This window comes from Ictalurus punctatus, chromosome 17 (assembly GCF_001660625.3).
Source record: "Ictalurus punctatus breed USDA103 chromosome 17, Coco_2.0, whole genome shotgun sequence".
NCBI classification, from domain to species: Eukaryota; Metazoa; Chordata; class Actinopteri; order Siluriformes; family Ictaluridae; genus Ictalurus; species Ictalurus punctatus.
Genome location: NC_030432.2, coordinates 7,262,838 through 7,285,088, shown reverse-complemented (window position 1 = coordinate 7,285,088; position 22,251 = coordinate 7,262,838). Strand labels below are relative to the sequence as shown.

The 22,251-nt window shown below is 39.3% G+C and overlaps 1 protein-coding gene across 2 annotated transcripts in view; it reads left to right on the top strand.

Annotated features, from left to right (window-relative positions):
- The window catches only part of cadm1b (cell adhesion molecule 1b), a 204,923-nt gene that overhangs the window by 154,377 nt on the left and 28,295 nt on the right, over nt 1–22,251 (top strand). For both annotated transcript variants that reach the window (XM_047161190.2, XM_017490141.3), the window contains 4 exons: nt 144–302; nt 2,222–2,318; nt 2,896–3,068; nt 10,786–10,845. In XM_047161190.2, coding sequence (XP_047017146.1) covers nt 144–302; nt 2,222–2,318; nt 2,896–3,068; nt 10,786–10,845 — 489 coding nt within the window. The remainder of the gene's footprint in view (nt 1–143; nt 303–2,221; nt 2,319–2,895; nt 3,069–10,785; nt 10,846–22,251) is intronic.

Here is a 22,251-nt window from a genome sequence, read left to right as displayed (position 1 = left end):
GATGGATCATTTCTCAAAGGCCTTCATCTGGGACTGGGAGTTATTACGAGCCATTCAGAGAGACGGAGAGAGAGAGAGAGAGAGAGAGAGAGAGAGAGAGCTCTCATTATGGCTGCCTTGTCACTCTTGTGTTTTGCTCTCAGGTGAGGAAACAGTGGAGGAGACGTATGACAGGATGTTCACCGTTACTAGCCGGCTCAGTCTCACCGTCTCCAAGGAGGACGATGGAGTGGCCGTCATCTGCATCATTGACCATCCAGCTGTGAAGGACTTCCAAGCCCAGAAATACCTGGAAGTGCAATGTGAGTCATTGCTCAAGCATGCAACACAGCAGGCTATTTTTTGTTTTATTTTTTTGTTTTTTTTCATGCAGAAGCACTTTTTTATGTGATGTGCTGAATTCTAAACTCATAAGGAGATAATGAGTTCTTTTCCTTATCCTGTCAGAGCAACGGCAGGATGATCATACCTACAGAATAAAGTCCAATAAATTCTATGGCATTGTATAAGCAGCATTTCTTTTATATCTAGCTTATTTATAGGTGTTACTCGCTTCTCCTAAATACTTCTATTTCTGACTCAATGTAAAGTGTGAGCCAGATTCTTAATTATTTGAGAAAATAGTTTCTCATGAAATTAAAAGCAAATTCCTAAAAGCTGTATGAGATGTTTCAGTGTACAGTACAGCTGTCTTATGACTTGTCATTTCTTTACCTGAAAAACCTACCTAGTACTTTGGGGTTTGTGCTGTAAACTAGAGCTGTGTACACAACAAAGCAGTCATTTTATATTTCTTTTAATAACACAGTTAGGGTGATGCACAGTGATTATTTTAGTAATAATTAATTGGCCTGAAACTTTTCAGGATTTATTAAAGAAAAGCAGATAATGCCTACAGTATAACATAAGAATGCAAGTGCACTAAATAAGCTGCTCATGCTGCTAAATAAGTGCTGTATTCACTACTTTGATGCACACATATTAACTATAAATTAACATCCTCAAATCCTAAAATGTTACAGAAATTGGGTAAAATAAAAAAAAAAGTAATGAATGAAAGAATTAATTAATTAATTTTTTAATAAAAGGTCTGATTCAAGGAACAAATTGATTTTTTTGGTTATAAGTTATTACCCTGGACAGAGCCATGGGATTTGCTTTAATTAAAACAGGCTTTGTCTTGTTATGCCTCAGTTTGATAAAGCTAGTCTCTAAATAGCATGGTAATTGAGGGTGATCAGTGCGCATTATTGCGGGCTGAGGAAAGTTCCGGAAAGGCTGACCTAACCTTTTGTAATCTTTGTAGAATATTAATTTATTCAGAAAGGTGACTGCACGAGTCTGACCTTTGTGAAGAAAAGACAGGATGGGATCAGTCTGACTGTAAAAAGCTTGACATTTTGACAAACACAGATAAAATGGAAGGAAGATGAAAAACATTTTTACAGTACACTACCACTAAATAGCAGTTTGAATACAAGTCGGTGCCCTCTGCTTGTGCATCTTTTACCCAAGGGATAAAGATTTGCTACAAAAATCATGTACTGCAATGTCCAGGTCTAGGTTTTATATAGTATAACAGGTATGCTGTGGAACAATATATATACACACGCACACACACATCTCACCATTGCTTCAGTCGATAACTCACCTGGATTATGCGGATTTGTACCTAAGAACTGCTGCTTTAATCATAAAGACTGTCCTGTGCTCATCCCAGGACACGTATTCCTAATGTGCTTACACCAGACATCCTTTCAACACACAGTACTGCTGGTCTTTACTCTTCTACACCTGGACTCTGTAATGATTACTAATCAAATTGGTGTCACCCAGAAGAAAATGGCTTCCCTTTTGACTCAATGTTCCATTCTCATGTCTTCTCAGGGAGTTTTTTTCCTGCCACTGTCACCTCTGGCTTGCTCAGTATGGATCCAAATCTTCATTTGGATTTCTGTAAAGCTGCTTGTGACAATGTCTATTATTAAAAGCACTAGACACAAAAAGTTTAATGAATTGAATGGCACTCTTTTGAGAGAACCTGGACATTGAAGCAAAGTTTCCAGCTTGGCTTAGAAAGAAGGCATTGTTGACAATGTGATTTGATGATCTCTGATTGTCCTGGAAGCTTGACCTGTATTTGACTCGACAAGTAAAAATGTTAAATGTTAAAAAAGATAAATGTAAAGGTTCTAATTGAACCACCAACCTTTTTTTTCAGATAAACCAGAGGTAAAGATTGTTGTGGAGTTTCCAGAGGGCCTGACAAGAGAAGGGGAAAACCTTGAGCTGACCTGCATGGCAAAAGGCAAACCTCAGTGAGTCCTAAAGCGATCCAACAATCCTTTCCTAATTCCCCAATATTGGATTATTTCAGACAAGCAACGATTTTTTTGTTCTTCTTCTTTTCTCTTTTTTTTTGGTATCACTCAAAAATGGAATGTTTAGGTGTTAAATGCAGCAGTGATTGTAACAGAAGCTTAAAAATTGTGTAGATGTATTAGTGTTTCAATAAGCCGGTCCTTGGGGACAGCAGTCTTCCAAACTCCCAATGCACCTCAACAAAGCAATCAAGAGCAGTGGTGCAGGTGTATTGAGAGACAAAAAAAAAATATGGAGCACATGGAGTCTCCAAGGAACCAGTCTGGAAACATGGAGCTAATACATCAAACAAAATTATAGATGTCCCCGTATAATGCTGTATCTCATTCAGATATTATTGTGGTGTGATTTGTTTTGATATTCTTGCATATGTTGCATCTGTGTAAATCGAATGTGCATGTGTTCACGCACTGAGACCTCCAGTAAAGTTGAATGAGCCCTTCTCGTTATCCTCTCTCTCAGCAGGGATGTTGACACAGAGCTCTCTAAATTGCCATTGTACTGTTTTCCCAGGCCTCATCAAATTAACTGGTTCAAAGTAGATGATGACGTTCCCTCCCACGCCGTGATTACAGGCTCTGATCTCCTCATCGAGAACCTCAACAAGTCCTACAACGGGACTTACCGCTGCGTGGCGTCCAACTTAGTGGGAGAAGCGTACGATGATTACATTCTCTATGTCTATGGTATGTATATATGCTCCAGTCTGTATATGAAGCAAAGCACAATCATATTTTCTATTCTATACCATCATTACTATGAGGCAGAATCCTTTCTTTTTTTTCAATCACTATTAACCTTAGTAACAGCGTTATTTGCTGCACTACGGCAGTCATGCTTAAGTTTCCCTGCCAAGGAAGGTGTCGATTCCTGGAGCAAAAGGGACTTGGACATTTTACGTGCAGTGAGTTTTCTTATCTTTTTCTTTTCTTTTTTTTCCCCTTATACGCCATAAGGAATTCTTTAAGAATTCCTGAAAGCTACTTACGGGAGTGGAGAGTAATAAACTAACCTGTCCTATCACATGTATTAGACATAAGATTTATTAAACACAGACTATTCTGTACAACACCACCTAATACAATATATATTAATATTAGTCTAATAATTGTGTTAATATGAGCTTAAAGGAAACTCCACCCAGAAACATAATAACTGTTTATATTGAAATATCTGTAATGTGTTTAGTGATTCTGGTACTAATATGTTAGTTAGTCCTGTATTTACGTTTGGTGGTGGCGTGCTGCACGGACATCACAGTGTGACTTTGCTAGCACAGTTACTAAGGAGTTTAATAGGAGAACAATATCAAACATTGTAACGATAACGATGGTAACAATCAAATTTTGTTCCAAAAAACAATATCAAGAGCCTTTATTCTCACTCACCGTTTTATCAGTGGTGTCATATGTCATATTAATGTGAAATTCACCGTAGAGAGAGCATATGTGGAGACTGCAAACATTGGACTGATCCCGAGTTCACAATATAGTGACGTCAGAGACTCGGCTCGGCTAGTTAGCGATCAATCTGATCAATGTGACACAATGTGCGCAATGGTACTGACGACGATATTAGCATGAGAGCTGGACAGACCAAAGGACTAAAGCCCTGCTGCATCGCTCTCTTTATTAGAAATTAAGAGAGGGCTGAATACCACTGGAACCACAATCAGCAGGTAGGTGAAAGGCATTGTGGGTAATATAGGAAACTATTAACCAAAATGAAAATGGAAGAAGTTTGAACTAGATAGGTCAAATCAGAATTTCCTTACAGAATACATTTCACTGGATTCCATTAAAGATTACAAGTTAATTATAAAGAATAACATGCAAGTTGTTGTTTTTTTTTTGCATAGATTTTTGTTGCTTTGCCAGGCTCATGTCTTCTAAAAAAAAAGTAGATCTATCTCATGACACATTTTACATCAGTTTACCAAAACAGATTCAGAATATCACAGACCTCTGTGACTTCTAACAAACACAAAATCCTCTTGTGATGTGAGAACCTCTGTGGCTTGTCCTCTGTGTTCCTCTGTGTGTTCCTCTGTGGCTTGTCAGAGTTGCTCTTTGCTTGTCACAACAGGGACGTTTGCTCAAAAGTAAGTAACAAACTTGTACCCAGTCATCTCACAGGGAACGGCATCATTGATCCCTCTTGACTTCTCTCCTTTGTGTTCCATCATTGATACACCATTATTATCACAACATGTTTCACTGTCCCTTTTTCCTATTATAAGTTTGGCCAAAGTGAAAGAAGAAATATGCTCTGGTGCAGTTCTTGTAAAGGACTCTCTGATTTGTGGAGCTTTAGCTGCTCACTTTGAGAAAACAATAACTGATGGTTTTCTTTTTGGTGTGGGTGGTAACCACAAGTATTGTACTAGTGAATGGTACCTGGGATTCTCTGTGTTGTAGATAGACATAAAGCTCATTTAATTCATGCTAATGTTAGTTCATGATGTGAGTGTAGGTTTCGTTCATGTTGTCTGGTTTCTAGCTACTGTCCAAAAACATGCAGGCTGGTGTATCGTTATCAGTCGATATGATTTTAGATTGTGAACAATTAATATGTAACCATGATCTGTTTTTATAGAGATGTCACAAGTACCATGATACTAAAAGACATCATCCTGAGCTGAACCAGACCTTACAGTGTTCGCTAGTGCAACTAAAAGGAACACAAACCTAGCAATAATAAGCAAGAGTAGACAGTTCCTTAGCTGATGATTCCTCCTCGATTTGTTTGGCAACAGAGCAGCGTGGCTGACAACACAATGGCTTTTTTCAAAATTTGCAAAGGCAACATTGGCATGTCGAGGAAACTTGACAAACTTGTTTAAGCACCAAGAAAGCACTCCAAAAAAGTTTGCCAAAATACAGATAACAAAGAGAGCCCACACGAATGTAACACTACCACATTCAGAAACAGCGCCTAAGCAAACAACAAAATAAGTGTGTTTACTCTTTGAGGTTATGTTTCTTTGTAGAGCTATATTTTCATCAATAGGGAAATTAGTTTGGTTGTGCTGTTTAGCAACTTTGCAAACAAAAAAAATTATTGTGATAAAATCAGGGATCATGATCCAGCCTGACAAAAAAAAAAATTTCTCCAATAAATTTTATTATGTGCGGTAACAAAGACATTAAGCATCTGTGCATTCAGAGCTGACTCATTTAACGACAACATATCACTACTGAATTATGTACTATGAACTAGTGATTATTCATACAGTAGCTAACTGTAGCACTAAATAAATGTACTTCAAAATACACACTGTTTGTTGGACACTTTTTATGATTATGTTAAGAGGTAGTAAGCTTTGAACCTTTACTGCCTATAAGTAGTGTGAGAGCTTGTTTATTTGAACAGTGCCTCTTGAACAAGTCACAGTGAAGTAGCAGAAAATGCAACTCATCACTTCATCTTTAATTTATTTTATGCTATATACAGTACAATGATTGACAGGTGATCCATTTTGTCTTTTGTTCTTAAGTGTAGATCATATGCTTTTGTGTGAGCTATTTTCACCCCAAAATTATTTTTTGTTTTTGCTGATTTTTGTTTGTTTTCTTAAACATTTTAAAAGCTTGTTTACTTCCTATTTTAACAAGCGGGCATGGTGTTTTAGAAACAAACTGCTTTTTGAGATATTTTATTGGATTATCCTAAAGCAGCATGCAAACCAATGGCATCATACACATTGACGACCAGGAACTGAATAAGACCATCCAATTTAAATTCCCCAAGGTCCCTTGTCACCTCAGGGGGCGATACCTTTCCAGATGCCCAAGCTCATGTCAGTGCAGCATGGATGAAGTAGCGTCAGGTACACTGGAGTGACTTAAACATTCCAATCCATCTCAAGGCCAATGTTTACAAAACGGTCATTCGCCCTGAGGCGCTGTATGGAGCAGAATGCTGGCTGACGATGATGAAGCAGGAGCAGGGGCTCCATGTCATGGAAATGAAGATGTTGCGGTGGTCATTCCGAATCTCTTGGCTCAATCGAGTCATGAACAAAGATGAGATTGGTTCCCATTGCCAACAAGTTGCATGAAGCGTGACTGCGGTGGTTCAGTCATGTTATGCATAGTGACAAACATTCAATCGCCTAGACTGCTCTCCAATTCGACCCTGAAGATAGCCACTAGAAAAGAGAGATTGGATTGTCCTAAACTGGGAATCTTATAGGACAAATAGCATACTGCTAGGTGAATCTAGGATTGGTGACTCTATATTGCCCATACCATCTAGAGTGTATTCCTGCCTCGTGCCCAGTGTTCTCAGGATAGGCTCAGGACCAGGATAGAGCCGTTACTAAACATGAATGAATGAAATTCAAGTTATAGCAGATCCCTTCAAGATAAGGCAAGGTTATAGGCAAACTACTGCTAAAATATCTGATGTAATAGTGTTTTAAGCTTCGCATCTTGGAAGAAAGTGCATTGAAATCGAGATGAATATCAAACTAAATACTTGTTGCTCACAGGAGAATTTTTTTGCCTAATTAGAGTGTCCTGCTTATCTTTTATGCCTGTGCATTTTTTGCCATTTTTGTAGTGCAACAAGACTAGCAGGTGTCATTCGGGCAATGTATTTCATTTGTTGATAGAGCTTATCAATCTACTCCTGCTAATTGCATGTTTACTTTTTAATCTGTGGGAAATTGTGGTATTTGACCTGCACTGATATATCAGTCAGTGGACTGTAATTAGGAAAGTTGAAAAACGAAAAAAAGTTTTCATGTCTTAATGTCAATATTATTATTCTACCATTTTACAAAGAAGAAGTACGATACTTATGTTTAAGGAAAAATAAGAATTATAATTTGGGTCCAGGATTAGGACAGTAAAGTCCCAAACTTATCATTTATATCAGTACCTACTTTTTATACTTCAGAAGAGTTAGAAATGTAAGTCTGAACCCACAGACAGGTCTAAGGAGTTCCAAATCTGTCTGCCTTCTCTCAGGAGAACCCACTGTCAGAACCACAGATTTAGGAAAATTAGTAGATGTTTCAGTGGCCATTACTTCTAGCTCAGAGGTGCCAACATCCATGGTTTTACAACAATCGTAGCATTTATAATGTTGACCTCTTACTATAGTGATAGTGATATGTGAAAAACCAGTTCACTGTTGAGGAAAGGTCTTTGAAACATGATTTCATGAGCCTCATTCTTGTAAGCCAGTATAAACTATTTAAAGTAGGCGGGACTGTGGTCTCTTTGGTCGGTAAAAAATTTAGGAGATGAAATTAGGAAATATATTATAAATAAATATATATATATATATATATATAAAATATCAAGTTTTGCATTTATTATTCTATAAATAAGATAATTATGCTACAGTGCTTTGAAAACATAATTGCCCCATTCTGATTTCTTCTGTTTTTGTCTATATCTCATACTAAATAGTTTTAGATCTTGAAATGAAATACAACATAAAACAAAGGCAACCTGAATAAACACACAACACAGTTGAAAAAAATTTTTTTATTGAAGCAAAAAAAAAAAAAAAACATGGACCAATTGCCCCCTTAAACTTTAAATCTAGTTGTGACAACTTTAGCCTCAATAACTGCACCACCACCATGCTTGACTGTAGTTATGATGTTCTTTTTGTGGAATTTGGCGTTTGGTTACACCAGATGTAACGGGATCCCTGTCTTCCAAACAGATCCACTTTCGACTCATCAGTCCACAGAATATTCTCCCAAAAGGTTTGAGGATCCTCAAGGTGTGTTTTGCCAAAATTCATCTGATCCTTAATGTTCTTCTGGGTTAGCAGTGGTTTTCACCTCCCCACTCTTCCATGGTGCCATTTTTGCCAAGTGCCTTTCTGATAGTGGAGTCATGAACAGTGACCTTTACTGATGCAAGAGAGGCCTCTAGGTCCTTTGATGTTGTCCTTGTGACTTCCTGGATGAGGAGTTGCAGTGGTCTTGGAGGAATTTTGGAAGGTTCACTATTGTGGACTACCTTTGGAGTCCCAGAGCCTTTGAAATAGCTTTGTAACCCTTCCCAGACTGATGTATTTCTGTCACTTTCTTCCTCATAATTTCTGGAATTTCTTAAAATTTTGGCATAGTTCGTTACTGGGTAAGACCTTTTAACCAACTTTGTGCTTTTTAAATACTTCTGCTTATTTGATTGAACAGGGTTTACAGTAATCAGGCGTGGTTGTGTCTAATCCAACTGAACCCCATTATGAATGCAGTTTCATAGATTTGGGGAATTAGTAACTATGAGGGCAGATACATTTTCACACAGGTCCATATGGTATTGGATAATTTTTTTGCTTCAATAAATAACATTATCATTTAAAAACGGTATTTTCTGTTTACTCAGGTTGCCTTTGTTTGATCTTAGATTTTGTTTTAATTTCTGAAACCATTTAGTATAAGATATATGCAAAAACAGAAGAAATCAAGATGGGGGCAAATACTTATTCAAGAAATAAAGGTGAAAAATTATAAAATTAACTGGCAATAGAGCAAGACCGTCAAGTCCAAAGACATGCGTTGTAGGCTGATTGGCGTCTCTAAATTGTCCGTGGTGTGTGAACATGTGTGCGATTGTGCCCTGTGTTGGGTTGTCACCCCTTCCAGAGTGTACCTCGAGTCCCTCGGGATGGGCTCCAGGCCCCTGCGACCCTGTGTGTAAGATAAGTGTACAGAAAATGGATGGATGGATGCTTCATAAGTTTCAAAGTCCCTGAATTAACTGTTACTATAGAAACGATAACGTATTAGAACAAGCGCATTAATATAAACATGTATTTTGCTTTGCATGCTGCAATATTGTTAGAGCTGCTATTATAGAAAATTAAAATCAACACTTTTTGAGAATTTAATAGTGGTATAATTAACGATTTAATATATTTTTTTTCCATTTAATGTGTGCTACTTTTATAAGCATGGCTGTAGTGTAACCATTATCATTATAAGTTTTTATTGTGTCAAGAAAAAATTGCTAAGAAAATGCAGCATTATCCATAAATATGTATTGCAACACATAAAACTGTGCAGTTACAACTGCACTATGTTTATCACAAATAGTTGCACAAAGCTTTTGCCTTATAACAATTCAAATATATTGGTGCAGCAATTAGATAATTTTGCTAATTATCTAATTGAGAATGAACACCATGTTTACCGATTACATGCATTTGTGGAAACATGAGCTAATGGTTAATCACGATTTTCTAAAATAATCGTAGAATTAATCAACTATGAAATGACTGTGAACATGGAATCCCCCTCCTTCTGTTATGTGTACATCAATTGACATCAAGCCAATATCTTCTGTTACTGCCCTCAGAAGAGAAACAGAGAAAAGACAAATCATAGGTAAGAATAGGAAGCAAGTCACAAGTTGTTAGTATCCCGCTTGTGATGCCCGTATGATTTGAATTCCCTGTTCTCGTCTTCACGGCCCACGGACAATATTGCACTCCAAAATTGCATTCATATTTCAGCGCTCATAATTTTGAACCACGAGCCAGCCGGCCTGCAAATTGCCTGTGGAAAATTTTTGTTTGCTTGACTATTATGCATGCCACATCCCATTCAGACCTTTGGCGGTGGCCATCTCTACTGCATGCACAATTTCTACAAGGAGGCGCTGACATTTCCAATACCCCTGTCTGCTATTGTATCAACATATACACTGAATTCTTCACAATGTTTCTGCCGAGGTCTGGCTTGAGGCTCCTGCATCTACAGACACTATGCTGCTCTTGAAGTTTTGTCATTAGAAAGGAAATGTTCAGATCCCTACTGAGATCTTTTGATGGAGCACAGACAATAAAGTGTTAGAGACAGCCAGCCAATTTTGCCCACTGCGACTTTTTCTCAGCAAGGGGTCTGTGTGTTGGTGGGGGAAGAAAAAAACGGTGAGTTGATGTGCACATTCTAGACAGGCTTGTACATCAACAGCACAAAGACTCAACTTGTCTGGAAGCCATCAGTACATTATGTTTTGTGGGTTTGTGTGTTACCTTGTACATTTAGTGAGACATTATCGTAATACAGTATATCACACCAAGATCAAATGCATGCTTGGTTGATTGCATGCTCTTTTTAGAAAATATGCAACAGAACCAGTTAAGATTTACCTGCACACTGTAAAAGGAGACTCTTATGGGCCTTCAAGTTGAATAAATAACTTAATACAGTAGAAGGCATGAATCAGGCACTTGTAAGATTAATATATAATAATGTATATAATTAACCATGTTTTTTTTTTCTTAAAGAAATAATAGTTTGAGAGAATTGTCAGATTTCTCTGGTATTGCACTACCCTCCAGTGCTTTCAGAATGCCTTTTCCCTTTTTTTCACTGTCTGTCTTGTGTGTGTGTGTGTGTGTGTGTGTGTGTTCATTTTGTTTCCCATTTAGACGTTCCCGTCACAACCCCCCCACCCACTACTACCATCATCCACCCTGATGCTGCCCAAGGTACTGTAAACCATCTTGGCTTCAGGGTTCTACCTCCATCTCACCTGTTTGCCTTGTTCTGTCTCTATGTGCTTCCTGTAGTAAACATTGTGTGTGTGTGTGTGTGTGTGTGTGTGTGTGTGTGTGTGTGTGTGTGTATGAGAAAGAGAGAGATTCAGAAAATTAGTTGACTAGTCAATAGTTAAAGCAGAAACTGATTGAGGACTGATTGATCACTGTTTAATTCAAATTTTAGCGCTTTTAGCAATATTACAACAATGGACATATGGCTTTACAGAAATATATAAATTACTGATAAAAATTTTACATTTTAAAGGAACAAGACTCTAAAGGGAACCCATCCTCATCTGGGTGACACCAGATAGTGTGAATATAAATAACTGTCATTTTATACCTGTATATTATGTAGTCAAAAAGTGCAGTTGTGTAAACAGGAACTTATGAGCATATGAGAAATGAGTATGAGCATCAGGGTCATTTCTGAATTCATTATAGTTTTAACTTAAACTAACTTAAAGTCTATTGTATTGAACTGGAGTTATTAACTGTTCAACGATGGAGACTTGAGTGCAAAACTGCAATTGCAGTCCTAAGGCTATCCAAGGAAGAACATCCACAGCGATCTTTATTGTTTCTATGTGGTACCAATAGCAATAATCACATAGTGATCTTTAGGCTGTCCATGTGGGGCAATCCTTAGCAGCAGTGAGGGGTTTTCAGGTGATGAGAACTCCAAACTGAAGTAATGATAATGATACTGAGTCTTTATTGGTCACATATACATACAGTGAAATTATTTTCTTTGCATACCCCAGCATGTTAGGAAGTTGGGGTCAGAGTGCAGGGTCAGCCATCATACAGCACCACTGGAGCAGAGAGGGTTAAGGGCCTTGCTCAAGGGCCCAACAGTGGCAGCTTGGCAGTGATGGCTTGAACCACAGAACTTCCGATCAGTAACCCAGAGCCTTAACCGCCAAGCCACCACTGCCCCTAGTAGTAGGGTATCAGGATGGATCAGGCAGGTCCGGCGAGCAAACGGGGTCAGGATCACGGGTACAGTTGTGCTCATAAAATTACATACCCCTACAGAATCTGCAAAATGTTAATAATTTAAAAATAAAAAAGGATCATAAAAATTGCATTTAGCTTTTTATTTAGTACTGCCCTGAATAAGCTCCACAAGAGTGCAATAATATAAATTTACACAAATGAACCAGTTCAAAAGTTTACATACGCTTGATTCTTAAGACTGTGTGTTGTTACCTGGATGATAAAGGACTGTTTTTATGTTTTATAATAATTGTTCACGAGTTCCTTGTTTGTCCTGAGCAGTTAAACTTCCCACTGTTCTTCAGAAAAATTGTTCTTTTGAATGGGATGTTTGGTATAAACCAGGGGACCAATGATGATTCCATGTGGCCCGTATGCCAAGTAATGGAAATGTAATGCAGTAATGTAATGGAAATGTAAAAAATTATCCACACACAGATATAGATATATCCACTAGACATCCTCTTGTTGGCATCCTTAAGCTATATGAGCCTACTGTTGCTAATGGTTACTTGTAATCTTTGGGTATTTCCAACGTAACATGAAAACGTGGGTATGTGAAAACTGTTTCTTCCTTAGAAACTGAAGGTGGATTCTGAATGCCATATATTCCAAGAAAAATGGACAACAGAATATTTCTTCTGGGAAATAAATAAAAAACCAATTTGTTTAATTTGCTCCCAGCAAGCGGCGGTCCTCAAATAATTTAATATTCGACAGCATTACCATACAAATCATGCGAAGAAGTACATCCAGGATGTTGTCCAGGCACGGACAGACAAGGTAAATGAGTTGGTTGCACTACTTAAAAAGCAGCACTGTTGTCTTCATTTTTTTCCTTGAAATGAAAATTTTATTTAAATTGAAGTACTTTTGAATTACAATTTCAGTATGATGTGGTGAAATGGTAGGTGTATGTGTTAGCCTAATCCTGCCTATTATGGCCATTGCATGAACATTAACCTCAGAATTCCAGATTTTAGGTGTTAAATACGTGTCAAGTTCAATTTTAACTGTTCGGATTGTTCTCGGCCCACCTAAGGGGATATTTTAGACAATATGGACCCCTACCCCAAATGAGTTCCTCACCCCTGGTGTATTATATTATATTATATTATATTATATTATATTATATTAATATTATTGTGCTTAAAGATCTGTTGTTTTATCTAGTACTGTCCTTCAGAATCTACATACATATTTACATGTTTCCCAGAAGATAATAATAATAATAATAATAATAATAATAATAATAGTTTACACTAATCAACCTGGTCAAAAGTTTACACCCCCTGGCTCTTAATGTATCGTGTTGCCTTCTTGAGCATCAGTGAATGTTTGCACCTTTTGTAATAGTTGGGTACAAGTCCCTCAGTTGTCCTCAGTTAGTTAGAGGAATCTGACACCATATAGCCGTTGTTGGAAAGGGGTCAAATATGCAGAAGATGCTGGAACACCAAAGAATGTGCAGGACCTGGAGGATTTTTCTGAAGAACAGTGGGCAGTTTAACTGCTCAGGATAAACCAGGGACTCATAAACAACTTTCACAAAACATAACAGTTGTTGATCAACCAGGTAACAACACACAGTATTAAAAATCAAGCGTATGTAAATTTTGAACTGGTTAATTTGTGTAAATTAATTTAGTCTTGTGGATTATATGTAAAGATAGATTATGTGAAATAGCTTATTCAGGGCAGGACTAAATAAACAACAAAATGCAATTTTTATTATATCTCTTTTAAAAATAATAATAATAATAACATTTTGCAGCTTCTGCAAGGGGGGTATGTAAATTTATGAGCACAAATGTATCTCAGGAGTAGCATTATATGCTGTTTTATTAGAGAACTTAAGTAAGGAATAAAGCAGGACAGGGTGTGCTGTTATAGTAAAAGAATCAGTGACAGGTTGGTATTTCCAGAATTGTTTTATTCCTCTTATACGTCAGCAACTTGCAAAAGAGTAAAAATGGTTCATTTAGTAACGGTTTGTAGTTACATTTAATGTTATGAAATGATGCAAGTTAGTTCCTGTGTATACCTACAGCTATAAACAATCATTCCTTCACCAATTTCTTATTTTTTTTCTCTCTATTGAAGTTAATAAGACAAAAAAACACATCTTGACATTTTCAGAGAAACCAAAAAAACCCCCCTCAATGTTGGTACTATAGAAATTATAACAGAGTGAATGCATGAATGAAACTGGGAGCTTCTGATCAATCAGATTTAAGACGTTAACAGCTCTGTGGTATTGGCAACAGAGAAGAAACTGTCACACTGCACTTTAGTTAATGGTCATGCATTAAGCTACAAATTACATTTCCAGCTTCCATGCGAATGCTTGAAATCGTCTGGGCTACGTATGTAACCCTGTTCGCTGAGAAGAGATGAGACGTTGCGTGAGCTACACGCTGTGGGAAGTGACACATGACACATGCTCCTCCCATGTGACTGGGATCTGAAGGTTGTTTAACATCATACCTATTTATAGGCCTGCTGTGATTAGGTGACGTAGCAATGAAGCAGCCTCTATTATATGAAGCAAAGATGTGATTTGCAGGCATGCCCCAGTATGACAAAGCTATGCAACTTCTAGTTCCCTTCTCAGGGACATTCTTTTTCAAAGAAAACTCAATGTTGCATGAGCTTCATGTTGTGGGAACAAAGATACCCACTCTGTCATACTGAGGACATGGCCTGTTCAAAAGATCTGAGCCCGAGGGTCACTGCAAGACACTCGAGACTGGGGTGGAATGTATATCCAGGCTGTAATATCAAATGTGTGCGGCGTAGACCACCCTGCTGCAGCACACAAATCCTGTACAGCACACCTTTGTACAAACCCTTTGAGGAGACAACCCCCGTAATGGAATGAGCCCTTATACCCATAGGTGTAGCAAGACTGCATGCCTCATAAGAGATAGAGATTGCTTCCACTATCCAATTAGAGATTGCTTTGTCACCACCAAAGCAGACCAGCAGCTGCTCCGACTTACAACTATGGCCAGAGCATACCTATGAGGAACAGAGGGCAGAAGGCCTGCAACACTATCGGCTGGGTAGCAGTGGGTAGGCACTTTAGGAATATAATCCAGCCTAGGATATAGGAAGGCCTTGGCTAATCCAGGGGCAAAGTCATGGCAGGAAGTGGCAACAGAGAAAGCTTGTAGATCTCCTACTCGCTTGAGAGATGTCAGAGCCAACAGAAGAGCTACCTTTAGAGTCAGAAGCTTCTCTAAGGCTAACTCTAAGGGCTCATGTGGGGCACAAGACAGACCTTCCAGCACCACAGAAAGGTCCCCGGAAGTTAGGCATAATCTGCAGGTGGGACTCAGCCACTTGACACCATGCATAAACCTCGATGCTAGATGATGTTGCCCCACAGAGGCTCCATCAGTAGGGGCATGGCTGGCCGAAATGGTGTCCACGTAGACCCTGACTGTAGAAGGAGCCAACCCTGCAGAGAAACAGCCTCGTAAGAACTCCAGGACTGTAGCTATTGCTCAGTTCACTGGGTTTAGCTGACTTTCCTCACACCACGAGAAAAAGTCGTCACTTGTGCGCATACAATTTCCTTGTGGATGGTATGCTAGCAGTCAACATGGTCTCGAGAACCTCAGTTGCGGGACCAGAATCTATGAGCTGGTGTTCCTCAGGGGCCAGACACACAGTTTCTATAGTTCCGGCCAAGGTTGAGAAATCAGCCCTCAGGCTTGATACAGTAGATCCCTGCGGATGGTGATCTACCATGGAGTGCTGTCTAGAAGGGATATTCTCTCTGAGAACCATATTTGAGCTGGCCAATAAAGTGCTACTAGCAGTAGTCATAGACGGTCTTGGCGAACTCTCACCAGAACTTGTGGGAGCAGAGCGATTGGGGGAAAAGCATGCAAACGTGACCTCGGCCATGTGTGCACCATGGCCTCCAGCCCCAATGGTGCGGAAGGAGTGAAGGCGAACCACAGTAGGCAGTGTGCTGTCTCCTCGGAGGTGAACACGTCCACTTCTGCTTGGTCAAACCTCCACCACTTGAGGATGGAGCCTCAAACCCCGGCCTCATCCCCTGCCTTGACAGGATGTCTGCCCCCACATTCCAGTTGTCCAGAATGTACATTGCACTCACTGACAAAAACTTTCCCCTCCAGCCAGAGAAGAATTAGTTGTGCCTGCCTGAACAGGGGGCATGAACCTAACACTCCCTGGTGGTTGATATATGAGACTACCAATGAGTTGTCTGTCACAACTAACACCTGGTGACCTCTCAATTGAGGAAGAAAGAATTTCAGTGCTAGAAATACCCATATCTCTAGGCAATTTATAGGCCACTCCAGAGACCATAAGCAGGACAGCTATCTAAGACCGCACCCCAGCCCATGATAAAGCAAGCCTGAAGGTAAGAACACAAAACCTCAGGAACTTCCTGTGATGGGGCGATATTTCTATGTGGAAATATCGTCACAAACCAGTCCTGAAACAATAGCAATTGTATGTATTCTGCCAAATGGTCTTTTAGTGACGTTGACTCTTCCACGTTCTGTTGGAGGGAAAGCATCAGGTTTCGTTGTCCTGTGATAGCTCGCTGACCAGGGAATTCTGAAAATTTAGAACAGCCATGGCTAGGGGAGGCCCTACAGTAGTACTGGGGGCTAACTGCCCTAATAACCTCATGTCCCCTGATATGTCCCTCCGTGGCCCCTCAGGACCAATCCTTCTTTGTCTGCTTGGCCTTTATGATTATTCTCAGATCGGGCTTATTAGCAGACTGCGACTGTGGCCACCTGGTCCCCCACACTTGCCTTCTGTGCCTCCATCTCACTAGCACTGGTGCACTCAACATGATGGGGAAGGAACTGGCTGAACGCCGCCATATGTCAAGTTCACTCAGCAGGTCTGCTTGGTAGACCACAAGTGAGACCCGCTGCCGCATAGGCCTTGCCCACCAACACTGATACGGCCTTACATGTCTTGGATGGCAAAGCTGGCCCCCCTAAACTTCCTGCCATTGATGGAGAGAGAGGTAGCTCGCAAGCCGCTCCTCCACCTCTGGCATAGTTAAATTGCTGTGCCTTCATTCCCCACGATGGCTGAATAATCAGATGTTGCAGGGTCATAAATACGGCTAGTGTATGGTTTTCCACAGAAGCGTGACATTTCTTCATGCACTTCTGGAAAAAAGCCTGCTATGAGCCACTTCCTCTTCCCTGGCCAGTCCAGATTTAGTTTTTCAACTGCCATAGTAAATCACTTCAAGCAGCTCTTTATATGCTTGAGAGCTGCTCTCTGTTTTTCTGGCTCCTCGGAGTCGGGGGAGAGGGTGTTCCATAGCAGAAGGAGTCGCTGCGACGCGAGCTCCAAAATCTGGCAGAGAGCCACACCTGGAAGATAGAGCAAGAGGCTCCTCCTCCAGATCCATACAAGATCCCCAGGACCCGAGGCTCTGAAACTCAACTGCCTTTGGCCGAGTAGAAAGTCAGCCATGAGCTGAGCTTGTAAGGCATTCACTCTGCGCACAGTGACTTCTTGAAGGGCTGCCCTGGCATGCTCCACTCCTAGACACTTCACACAGAAAGTGCCATAAAGTGTCATAATCCAGAGCATAGGTCAAAGAATAGGCAGGCAGCATCATACAGGGAATATCCATAATCATTAATGTAAACACAGGCACAGAACAAAACGAAGAAATCCAACTAGAAATACACAAACCAGGGAAAAGGAAACATGTGAAACTAGGCTTGGACTAAATGAGTGTAAAGCATGGCAAAACGTCATGTAAAGACAATGAAACAACAGGGCTTAAACACACAAAGTAATCAAGGGAGGAACTGAAAACAGGTCAGAATGATTATGACACAGGAAGGAGACAAATCAATGGCAAGACAGGGGTGGAGACAAGACTTGATTCATAACAAAACACACATGGCTATATAAACAAAACATGACAGGATATACATATAGAAACACATTTAGCTGCACTGTTTGTGCTGGGAGTCGTGATGTGCTCCGAGCACCATAGTGTCCGCTGACAGGTGGAATGCAGTGCACAATGCTTCGTTAGTCTATACCATTACTGAAAGGAAAAAAAAATCAATAAATAGGCAGTATATAAAACATTGAATCATATTACACTGTTTAAGAAATTATCGATTGTTAAAATCGATTGTGTGTGAAAGACAGATTTACACAGATGCATGTTTACGGCAGGCAGCAGGAGAAGGTGAAAGATCGGGCCAGTTTAGTAAAATAAGCCAGCTGATATCCACAGCACTTGTCAGGTTATGTTTGTTGAATCCTTTTTGTGTTTGATCTCTAGCAGTGCAGATACATTTTGCGGACTGAATCGTAGCCCAGCTTGGTGCCATAGCTCAAAATGTTAATGGCTCAGATCATAACACAAATTACTCTGGGAATGTTTTCTTTCAGCTTTTGTAATTTTAGGCACTGAAATTTCAAATGCATAATAAAGAACATTTATTATTATTATTATTATTATTATTATTATTATTATTATTATGAGAAACTATTAACAATTCTAATCTGCTATCTTGCTGTGGAAAGTGGAAGAAGAGAAACTGGATTTTGGGATCTTTAATGAAAAAAAAAGCCAGCGATATGTTTCCAGTTGAACTTCAGTGGGGACTAATTCAAGCTACTTCACATGTAGAAATCTGTTTATAGAGAACGCCAAATAAATCATTGTTAGGTCTAGTGAACCTCAAACCAAAATGCATTTTTGATGAACTCGCAGAGAGAACTGGCAATAAATGATAAGGAGCACTCCACATTAAAAAAAAATAGCAGTGCCTTTTTAAAGTGTTCAGTAGCTTTCAGCGGTGACATTTCTTGATTATTGCTATTTATAATGCAGAATAAATGGCTAAATTGAAGTACTCTGTGTGACAATAGTGACTTTTAAGGGCTTTTTACCTCCCTGTAATTAATATGTGCAGTACATAGTGAAAGCATGGAATTTGATTAATCATTAATCTTTACAAATCCCCCTAAACTCTGCTGAACTGTTTTGTAAAGTCTATCTCTCTTCTGTTTAGATTCAGTGAGTACAGGGAAAGACTATGTATCAGTGTTGATTAGCATTTAGCAGTACCACCTTTCAAACAGAGTAATCCAGTCAGGCCAGTGTGGATTGATGAGCTCAGAATGTTAGAGAGCAATTTGAACCAGACACAAGGTTATCAGCTGTGAAGTTTCACATAGATATAATTTCAGCAGTGTTCAATACAGCATGAAGCTTTGCAAGTATCCCTCCAGGGTAGGTGGATCAGTCAGAATTGTTTGGTTCGTAGAGCAATGTTGGGATAATAACAAGAAATACAGTAGAGAGAGGGTTTTGTGGATGTTCTTCTGAACAATAAAGTGTAAAGTGAGTTGGAGATTTATGATGAGATTTTAAGAGTGAAGCATGGTAAAAAATATCACACTGAGTAGACATAACATTTAAACCCTGGACAAGTGAAGTGAATAACACTGATTATTTCACTAATGGCACCTGTCAAGAGGTGGGATATATCAGGTAGCAAATGAATAGCCAGTTGATGTGTTGGAAGCAGGAAAAAGGGGCAAGCATAAGGATCTGGGTGACTTTGACAAGTACCAAATTGTGATGGCTAGATAACTGGGTCAGAGCAAGGCAGGTCTTCTGGGGTGTTCCCAGTATGCTGAGGTTAGTACCTACCAAAAGTAGACCAAAGAAGTACAACCGGTGAACCGCAACTCAAGGTCTCCCAGGGCTTATTGATGCACGTGGGAAGCAAAGACTAGCCCATCTGGTCCACTCCCACAGAAGAGCTACTGTAGCACAGATTGCTGAAAAGGTTAATAGATGATAGAAAGGTGTCAGAAAACACAGTTCTCGGCAATGTTCTGCTGGGAAACCTTGGGTTTCCTGGCATTCGTGTGGATATTACTTTGACATGTACCACCTACCTAAACATTATTGCAGATTAAGTCTACCCCTCCATGGCAGCGGTATTCCCTAATGGCAGTGGCCTCTTTCAGCATGATAATGCACTGTGCTGGACAAACAAGCCTGATCTCTGCTCTCTGATCTTCTGCTGTCGTAAGTTGCTTTTCTGCTCACCATAGTTGCAAAAAGTATTTGAGTTACTGTAGCCTTCTTTTCAGCTTGAACCAGTCCGGCCATTCTCCTCTGACCTCTCTCAGAAACAAGTGTTTTCACTTGTAGAAATGTTGCTCACTAGATGTTTTATGTTTTTCACATCATTCTGTTTCTAGAGACTGTTGTGTGTGAAATCCCAGATCAGTATTTTCTGAAATATCCAAACCAAACCAAATACTCCAACCAGTCTGTCTGGCACCACCAACCATGCCATGATCAAAGTCACTGAGATCACATTTCCCCCCATTCTGATGTTTGATGTGAACATTAATTGAAGCTCCTGACCTGTATCTGTATGTTCTGTATGAACATGATTGGCTTAGTGTATAATTGCATGAATTTGCAGGGGTACAAGTTTTCCTATTACCTGACCAGTGAGTTTATACACAGTATGTGGATGAACTCAAATAGCCACTAGCAAACATCACATGGTAAATAAGTCTTATGGCTTGGGCCAACAGAATAGCAAACCTGTATTACCTCAATTAGCAGAGGAATTACAGCGTATACACTCAAGACATCATCAGAACAGAAGAATGATGCTGAGCTGTATCTTAAGTCCATGTTTTGACATCAACAGGGTATTTTCCTCATATAATGAGCTCCTCTCCAGATGTGTTTTTAGGGCTTTTTTGGCAATATGTGCAGCTCAGGCTTGAGTGCCTTTAGGTAAAGCATGAGCAGGTAGTCTCATATATCTGTCTGATGAGGGGCATTTATGCTGCTGTGTGTGAGGATGATGGAGCTGCCACTGGGCAAATGACACACAGAAGGCACGGTAGGTTTTTATAAATGGTCTGTCCACTCTTGGCCATGCTTTCATTTTTTTTCTACAAGGTTCTAAAATAGTTGTCTCATTCAGAACACAGGGTTAACCCCGAGCATCACATTTCACAGTGTGCACTCTGTAACGCTACGGCAGATTTTATGTTTCAGTAAGTTTCAAGTTACTTTCTGAACTTTCAGAGCAACCAAATAGAGACCTTGGTTCCTGATTTGTTGTAATCCAGAAGGAGAGCATCAAAAGTATACTTCTTGCTCAACTCACTTCAAGCCCTTCATTTGGAATATGAACACCCTAAGAGCCATTCAGTGTGAGTAATTTAGAAAATAAGCACATTGTGCTGCCTTGAGCACGACTCAATTACGTTCTATTTGCATTTGCCCAAAAAAGGTATGTCTATTTTGCAGATTTTTTTAACCTAAAGGGAAACCCCACCCTGAACCAAGGTTTATTTTGAGTTGAGTTTCTTAGTTTAAAATTCTTCCATTAACATATTAATTTGGTTTCATTTTTGTTAACAGGTTCCTAAATTTCCCACAATGCCATTCAACTACCCGCTGATAGTGGTGCCAGTTGGATTTAGCCCTCACGTCATCTCAAATAAAGTGATTGATTCAGCAGAGCTTTAGTTATTTGGTCTATCCAGTTCTCTTAGCTCCTCATCTGTACACTTAGCTTCCAAAGCATCAATTTTTATACCACCATGAACGGCATTGCGCATATCATCTCATAGATGCTAACTAGCTGAGTCGAGTCTGTGCTGTCACTCAGTATAACTGTGTCATATACTGTATCTGCATTGCATTTTGAAACCTTGACTCCAACATTTGATGTCTCGGTTAATTCTACACTGAATTTCTTATATGATGTTCATGCACTTTTGTTTTTAGGAGCAAACATCAAAACCTAAATGCCATTGCAACAGCACTAACTGTGTCCCTTTATGCTGTTTTGTGACACAGAAAACCACCAGCTTCTCACACGTATGACTAAAATGCAATAGTAATGCCAACAAATTAGCAGCAGAATCACTAAACACATCACAAATATTACAGTCGAAGTATATTTAATGTGTTTCAAAATATAGTTTTTCTTTAGGATGAGTACTTGCTCAGACAACCCTTAAAAATAGTACTGTTTTGTGACTTTGCTTTAGTATCTCCTGGCCATGTTGGAACATGAAAAATACAATCAGTTCTGCTGCCTAAGCGCCATGCATTTATATCTAGTTCATGTTGGTTTATCAGTCAGTTAATTTGGCCGAAGCCCCATATTGTTAAATTAAGACAAATACTAGTCATGATAAAAATAAAACACTTCTCATATTACTTAACTTTAATATATTCATAATTACATTTTTTTGAGTCTTAGCCTTTTGTTTTGTGTATTATTTAAGTAAAAACTGTCATTTTTTAATTCTCTCTTTTTTATG